The following is an 8,340-nucleotide window of genomic DNA, read 5'->3' as shown; positions in this document are numbered from 1 at the left end:
TTTAAGCCCCAACCACCCCTCAAAAGCGCAAAGAAAATAAAAATGAAAATAAAAATAAAAAATAAGAATATAAATTCATCCATTTATAGTCAGGTTCTATCACTAACAAAAATATACTCTTCAAGAATTGTAGGAGATTCAAATAGCATATGCCATCAACTGTCCAAAACAAAAGAACAAGAAAATATCTATTATCCAACCAAAAGAGCTGAGTAATAAATAACAGTTATTACCACTGCCATCATAATCATTACATTTGTGAGAATAATTCTAATACTCTCCAAAACCGATGACATTTTTGACTATTTAGAGGAAAAAGAAAACAAAATAGTCAATTTTGTTTACGCATTTTGCTTTTTAATTTCATGCCACTTTTAAAATCTTAAAAAATATCTATAAAAAAAGGCAGACTTCTTCACCCCAAAAATATTTCTGGTCATATACCAAGAGGAAATATTTCCCATCCCTTAACCCAAAACCCTTTGAACACAATTGGCAAAAAATATATTTATATATTTTTATATATTAACAGCAATAACTTACCATTCATTTAACTTAATTTGTTGACTTGCACATGTAGTATCTCCCATAGGAAGTTCAGTTCTTTTCAATTACATAAGAAAAATATTAAATAATAATAATAATAATAGTAATAATAATACTATCGATGACAGCCTTTGTAAATCCTAGATCTGCTACCAAACTCTGGCAATCAGGACAGTTCTTTGAGCTCTGCAACATTACATCAAATCTAACGAGTGATTCATGTTCGACCCCATATCTTGGTTATTTGTCATCATGTCATTTGTCCCTTGCCCATGCAAGGCTCCCATCCCACCTAGCTGTGAAAGCATGGCACTCTGGTCTGCTCCAAATGAGCCCTGGTCCATCGCATTAGCCTGTTGCTGCTGTTGGGATGTCAGCGGTTGTTGCTGTGGAGGGTGCACAGCAGCCATGCCACTGTGATGCTGAGGATGGTGACCTGGATGAGGCGACCCGGTCTGGGTCTGGGGCGAGATGTGATGAGGTGATGGCTGAGGCTGCAAGCGAGGAGATGGACTAGAGTTTGGCGGCTGTGACTGGGGCCGAGGTGACGGCTGGGGTGAGCGGACTTGGTTGCTAAGGGAATTAGGCAACTGCTGGCCCTGCAAATGGGGAGACTGGGACATCTGTTGCTGGGGCTGCTGAGGGCTCATGGGATTGTGTTGAGCAGGAGATCCTCCTCCTAGGTGTGACTGTTGCTGCTGGAGGAGCCGTTGCTGCAAAGCTTGCTGAAGCATGGCCGGAGGTTGTGAACCCATGGGAGCGGATTGCATCGGTTGCTGCTGGAGGGAACCACCGCCTCCAGGACCGCCATCAGGACCTTGAAGTCCTGCCATAGCACTCTGCTGCTGCTGCTGCTGCTGCATCTGGAGTTGCTGATGCTGCAGTCTCTGTTGCAAAGCAGCTGCAACCTGCTGATGGGACACAGACCCAGAGTAGTTTTGCTGGGTCCCAGGCTGGGTCCCTCCCTGCTGCTGTTGGAGACTGCCAGGCTGAGGTTGACCAGGCTGCTGTGGGGGCATTCCAGACTGGCCAAGATAACCCTGCTGCTGGGGTGGTTGAGGATGCTGAAACTGTGCATGGTTTGCCATATGTTGCTGTTGTTGTTGCTGTTGCTGCTGCTGTTGCAGTTGTTGCTGCTGCAGTTGTTGTTGTTGCTGCTGTTGCAGTTGTTGCTGCTGCAGTTGCCGCCTCATCATTTCTCTGAACTGGGGGGAGATGTTAGACATGTTGGCACCCTGATTGGGAATAACACCTTGTTGTTGTTGTTGTTGCTGTTGTTGTTGTTGCTGCTGTTGCTGTTGTAACGCTGCCATTTGCTGTTGTTGCTGCAAATTTCCACTCATCATAGACCGCTGTTGAAGTTGCTGCTGCTGCTGCTGCTGCTGCTGAAGCTGATTCATTGGCATGCTATTTCCTTGTGCCATATGCATACTTCCTTGAACTGCCCCAGGATTTGCATTCATTTGCTGGCCATCGATAATTCCTGGACCTCCACCAGGTCCTCCTGGTACACCCACACCTCCTGCTCCAGGCCCTCCTCGACCAAGGTACCTAGGAACTCGTTGCCTGATAAAGGTTGCCATGAGCTGAGGGTTTGAACGTAGTATATTCAGGACTTGCTGTTGTTGATGGGGAGAGTTGGGTAACCTTAAGGTTTTTACGAGTTCCATTAAGGCAGCCTGAGAGTGACTTCCAGGGCCAGCACCTGCAAGTGCGGCCCCTCCTTGGCCACTCATCATACCCATTAGACCTGAATGCCCTTGTTGCTGCTGTTGAACAACTGCCTGCTGTTGTTGAGGTGCAACCATTCCTTGCAGACCCATTTGGTTCATGACCCCAGGTCTCTGCTGAGGAGGCATGCCAGGACCAGTCCACGGCTGCTGTGGCGTCCCCTGAAGTTGGGGTGCACCTTGCTGGGCCTGCTGCAACTGGACTTGAGGGAGCTGAGTCTGAGTTCCTGTCTGGTGCTGCTGCATGCCTGTTGTAATCATTCCCTGCTGCTGATCCATGTGAGTTCGTGCCACTGCTGCTTGTGTCTGGGATGGAATTCCCTGAGGTCCAACCATTGCAGCTGCAGGAAGGTTCATGCCCATCTGGCTTTGTGTTTGGGGACCCTGATGCAGGCCATGTGGAGGCATCATGCCAGGAGCTTGGTTTCTTTGCAGGATCTTTTGCTGAGCCATTTGCCGTTGTGTCTCTGCGACTCGTTGAATTTTCATGGCAATTTCAACTGCCGCAGGTGGAGGGCCAGGTTGCTGATGTTGCGGCAACACAGGCTGCCCTAGGCTCGACTGTTGCTGTTGAGGAAAGCCGCCTGGCACCATTCCTGGCTTTCCCATTGACTGAGAAAGTGGAGAGGAGCCTGGAGGTCTTTGCACATATGGAGGAAGGTTGTTGGCATGCTGAAGATGCTGAACTGATGTTTGCTGCTGCTGCTGCTGCTGCTGTGGGATCATGGGCTGTTGCGGGGAGTTCATCATCCCACCACTACCAGACATTTGCTGGTACTGATGGCCCATCCCTGCTAACTGCTGTTGCTGCTTTGATGGAACACCTCCAACCCCAGGTTGAGTTACTGGAGGCTGGCATAGCTGAGTGGGCGTCTGTGGGGTAGGAGGCTGACTGCTTGGTGTTGGTGTGCTCGGACCAGTAGTACTACTGTTCCCAGGAGATGGCAGCCCACCATTGCCTCCAGGAAGCTGCTGGCCTGTCCTTTGCATGCTGGCCATTCTTCTACGCACCATCTGGGCCTGCTGTAGTCTGTGCTGGAGCTGTTGTTGTCGCAGTTTCTGCTTGATGTTGAGGCAGAATGGCACAGGACACTTGTTCTCTTGGCAGTGTTTTGCATGGTAACAACAGAGTGCGATGAGCTGCTTGCAAATAGGACAACCACCATTGGTTTTGCGCTTGCAGCCTTTGGTATGTTGTACTACACGTTTCATTTTCTGACAAGATGGAAGTGAGCAGTTGGCATTGCGGCACTGGCAAGCATGCACTAGAGACTGGATGCACCGCTGAATACTGAGACGCCGTGAGTCTCCAGGATTCTGCGTTGAGGAAGCAGCCTGACTGTTGCTTTCGTCGTCCAACCCTAAGCCCAGTTTCTCCATCTTGTGCTCGTGACCTTTTGTATTGTAGCAAGTGATGCAGAGATCAAAGTCCTGTGGAGAAGTTAGAAAAATCATTAAATGGCAAAGTTATTATTGTGTACTGTACAAAAGGACATCATTTACCAGCATTAAGTACGACTGATTATTTATATAACTGCGGTGACCAGACACTGCTTTTCCTGGCACAAGTTTTGAGTAATTCAGGATAATGAAAAAAAATTCAGTCTGTCCTGAGAAAAACTGGTTATCTTCTCATGCCATATAAGCTTTACACATACAACAAATAAAAATGGTATAAGATCACATCGTAAATTATTACTATCTCCCCACTCCTCCCATTCTATAGTCCTCACCTCACACACAGTGCAATGGAAACGAGTTTCAACATGGTGCTTGCACACATTGCAGGTATACACAAAGCGGTCCTGGCTCTGGTTGTGCAGTTCAACCAGCATGCACATAGTGCTCCATTTTGAGCGCCGCATTGAAGAAAACTCCAGGTGTTTATCCCGTGCAAGTGTTAGGAAGGCATCACGACCATCCATCAAATCACACGCCATCAAAGGATCAGTGTCAACAATGGGCAGGAGAGCATTGGAATTGGGTGCTGCAATCAGCCGGATAACAAAGAACACCTTGGAGAAAAAAAATTGGGATTAAAAATTTTTTTTTTTGAAATATGAAATGTGAAAAAATATGAAATATGTTGAACATTGTACAAAAGAAGCTGATTAGGATGCCACCAAACTTGACAAACGCTAAATGTTTGACCATGTACCTTGATTAAACTAAATCATAGTGAAGGAAAAAAAGCTGAAATCAGGCATTAGTCTTCCTCATACCTCTTTGTGCTTTTCCATTGTGGCATAGAGTTTCTGTGAAAGGTCATTGGACACATTTGGCATCCCCGGCTTCTTTTTGTTGGCTCGGCTTAAACTGCTCTTGTTCTTGCTCGTCTTCTTGTTGTTCTTTTTCTTGGCATTTTTGCTGTCACCTTTTGTTGTCTGGAAAAACAGGAGTTTTGTTGTGTGAAAGGGTTGTGTGAAAAAGCACTTTTAGAAGGTAACAAAACCTGAGATGAGTAAGAGCTTAAAGACTAACATCAACACTCTCATTGGACGTGCTGTTCTCCTCCCTCTTCCTTTCCTCCTCTTCTTGCTCCAGTTCTTTTATACTCTCTTCAAGCACATTGGGCCAGAAATCACCCTCAAAATAGGGCAGTTCTTTGGCGCTGGTGAGACGATCCTCTGTTGCCTGTTTGAAGATGTCCTGTAAAAAAAATAATGTTTTTTTTTTTTAAAATAATGTATACTGAAAATATACTGTATACTGAAAAAAAATGGAAATATTTTACAAGAACACAATGTTTAAATTGTACCTTATAGTCATGCACGATGCGCTCTGCTACAGCTTTATCCAGCATCTTTTTATACCACTCCTGCAACCGCTTGGGCTTGGGTATCTTCTGGTCTGCAGGGTGACAGTGGAAGATGTAATCATCTCCTTCACTAGGAGGGCAAGCCCAGATGTGTCCTGTGGTAAACCTGAGAAAAACAAATTCCAAAAAGGTTTAATTCAAAATTTCACAAGGCAAAAATAGTGAACATCTATTAAAGTAAAAATACTGCTGAAAAAGTAGGACAGGGGAGTATCATCTTACCCTTGTTTTCTGACATACTCCAGATATCCTATAAGAATCTCATGGTACACGCCTGTTCTCAGACAGCGTGGCTGAAAGAAGTGGACACTGTCCAGGTAGGATATGTAAACTCGTCTAGAGGATTGAGGATAAGAAAAAAGTAAGAAAAAGTTTAGCAGGAAATAAAAACAGGCCCATCAAATAATAAGAAAAGCAATTACATATGCCTGACCTTTGATTAGGGGGTGGACAATCTGAGCCATACTCTTGCACGTGCATCCCAAAAAAGCAGACATCAACACCATCAACATCCTCAAATGCAAATAAAGCTTTCGTTCTGTATGGGAAAGACTCTGACATCTCTCCACTATCCACAAACCTGTGAAAAGGAATCCAAGCAGACAAACAAGCAATGCTAAAAGTCTGCATGGGAGGTATATTACATTATAAATCGGAGGAAACAAATGAGGCTTCACGGCAAGAATATAAATGACAAAATGTGTATTAAAGTAACTATTCTTGAAATGTCCACATGCATGTTGTTACATTTACAACATAAAAGTGTTGTATTAAACCAGTGTCTGTTCGTAATCATCCTGTCTGACCTAGACTTCATGCCTGGCTTGACTTCCACCACTTTGTCCGAGACATGAACAATACGAACAGTAACTTCACCAGACTCTGGGTGATTATGTCGCTTCAGAAAGTCATTAACCCGTGTTTCCAAATAGATGCCTAGTTTGGTCTGTGGAAGCCCTGAAAAAAAAAAAGTTGTTTAAATGTCATTACTAGTTAGATTATCAGTGAGAAGAAAATAAGCCGCGTTTCCACCGCAGGAACTTTCCCCAGGAACTAGGAACTTTGGGCTGGTACTCGATGTGTTTACACCGCAGGAACCAGGGTCTAAATGAAGTTCCGGGTAAATATTTCCCCCTCCGATAGTCCCTGCTCATGAGGTAGTACTTTTTCAAAGTTCAGGAACTTTCAGGGGTGGGACTTGTGCGCTGCACAAGCTGATTGGTTGTGTTCACGCCGCATTTTGGTTGGATGACTCCACGCAGCATTTTCTTTATTTTTAACCTCCCTTTTAAAAAGTGGCTTCATGCAGTAAAGTTGTCTGTCTGCAAATATGGAATTTAATAAAAAAAACTGGGGGACTGGCGACGAGTTTCAGGCTTTATTATTTGGGTATTTGTGGAAGAGGAAACTTTCTGCGCGTTCGTCACAGCCATCTCACGGCCAATGTCCGCAATAGCTGATAACATACAATTCTAACGTTAGCATTACGAGCTCTGAACACGCTTTATCAGTGCTCGTCTCTTTTCTGACACAGCTTTTAATATTAAGTCATTATGTTTACACATTGTCATCTATTGCAAGGCAAACCATGTTACAAATTTACTATAACAGGATTGGAATAGCGCATTGAGGTTGGTAACAAACAACTATTTACAAGACTGTCACTATTTATGATTGATAGACGGAGTTCAGGCTTTTTTTAAGCGTATTTGCGCAAAAGGAAATTTTTGCGCGTTCGTCCCAGTCATCTCACAACATACCTTGTCTAATTTTATACGCATACGAGCTTTCTGAACACGCTTTAGTATCAGTGCTCGTCTATTTTGTTATGTTAATTACCTCGTTAGTAAACCAATAACTGCAGCACAGTTTGAATCTCCTCCATACTTATAAATGTGGCGCTCAAAACTGATTACTGTCCGTCGCAGACTGGGACCTTCCCGGTACTTTAGACCGCGGTGTAAACGCAGAAAGCAACCGGTCTGGGGCAAAAAAGGTTCCTGGGAAAAAAGTTCCTGGGACAAATTGTTCCGGGTAATTTCGGTGGAAAAGCGGCTATACATGACAACTTCTACAATTTAATAAAACACTGAAATGGAACCACATACTTTTAGCAGCATATTTATTCTCTTTACGGGTCTTGTTAGACTTCTTCAGACAACCATCACATACAAAGCTAAACGAGGGAAAAGAGAAAAAGGTAGGACACATGTTGGTGTTAGAAACGCCTTTCAAAATCCACAGTCAGTTGTATTCAATTTCAGTGCAGAAAACTCACCCTAATGGCCATATAGTGTCATGGTGCAAAACACAGATCTGATGCATCTTCCGACCACAATCCATACATTCCACAAATCTGCAGAAAAAAAAGAAGAAAAAAAAAAGAGAAAAAAGTATTAATCCTGATCATTTTGCTGAGATCACAAAACTTTAAATTAAAGGTTATATCAACTTACAGCTCAGGGTCGAGTGAGTCATTTTTCTTCTTTTCAAACTGATCCTTGTTGATCGATCTAGAAATATATGGATATTGTAGCACAATTAAAACAAGATATGCAATATGAAAAGACTCAAAAAGGGTGCATTTACGGTCTTCAAAAAACCAGATTCAAAATCTCAATAACAAGTTTGAGATTTATTGTTGTTGACTGAATTAATTTCCATTGAAGTTTTGTTACATTAACTCTAAGGCCCCCTTTACATGGCAATTCACAAACACATTCGGTGTTCAGATCGCAATCGGGTGCCACTTTACTACATAATGCATTTACACCTGATTTTTATGTTTGGATGTATCACTATCCGCATTCTGGGGTGGCAAGGGACAGATTCTGGACACATTCAATGGATTAAATGCTTGTCCTTCCTTTTTACTTGTGTAGTTGAATGCAGATAAGTTACTTTAAAAATTAAAATGATCTGTCACTGACAAAACATGATGGAAAATTTCCATTTTTATCAATCACTAATCCAGGTCATTTTAAAGTGACATTGATATCAAAACTTTTTTTTAGCCTTACTAAAAATGTACTAATTTTTTTTAAACATTTGGTAAATAAAATAAAATTCTACGGAAACCTCTGATGTTATATGTAAGAATTATTCTTTTATAACGGAAAAGTGCAGTAGGATCTCTATACAATCAAACGTAATATGGGTGGGGGGTCTTGATACTGCAAACACTAGACAGGCTAGACAAACTTGTTTTCTTGTTGTACAGCTGAAAAGAAAAGAAAAAAAAAGATC

General features: G+C 43.0%; 1 protein-coding gene across 9 annotated transcripts in view; it reads right to left on the bottom strand.

Annotated features, from left to right (window-relative positions):
• Positions 1-349: 349 nt before the first annotated feature.
• The window catches only part of ep300a (EP300 lysine acetyltransferase a), a 31,434-nt gene continuing 23,443 nt past the window's right edge, over positions 350-8,340 (bottom strand). For all 9 annotated transcript variants that reach the window (XM_084434287.1, XM_084434289.1, XM_084434284.1 and 6 more), the window contains exons 21-31: positions 7,551-7,607; positions 7,373-7,450; positions 7,203-7,270; positions 5,901-6,051; positions 5,528-5,674; positions 5,317-5,430; positions 5,035-5,200; positions 4,758-4,925; positions 4,499-4,660; positions 4,010-4,291; positions 350-3,707 (exon numbers count right to left, since the gene is read on the bottom strand). In XM_084434287.1, coding sequence (XP_084290413.1) covers positions 741-3,707; positions 4,010-4,291; positions 4,499-4,660; positions 4,758-4,925; positions 5,035-5,200; positions 5,317-5,430; positions 5,528-5,674; positions 5,901-6,051; positions 7,203-7,270; positions 7,373-7,450; positions 7,551-7,607 — 4,360 coding nt within the window. In that variant the 3' untranslated portion in view covers positions 350-740. The remainder of the gene's footprint in view (positions 3,708-4,009; positions 4,292-4,498; positions 4,661-4,757; positions 4,926-5,034; positions 5,201-5,316; positions 5,431-5,527; positions 5,675-5,900; positions 6,052-7,202; positions 7,271-7,372; positions 7,451-7,550; positions 7,608-8,340) is intronic.

The sequence above is a fragment of the Rutilus rutilus genome (genome assembly GCF_951802725.1).
Source record: "Rutilus rutilus genome assembly, chromosome: 16".
Taxonomy (NCBI): Eukaryota; Metazoa; Chordata; class Actinopteri; order Cypriniformes; family Leuciscidae; genus Rutilus; species Rutilus rutilus.
This window is presented reverse-complemented; position numbering and strand designations above follow the sequence as displayed.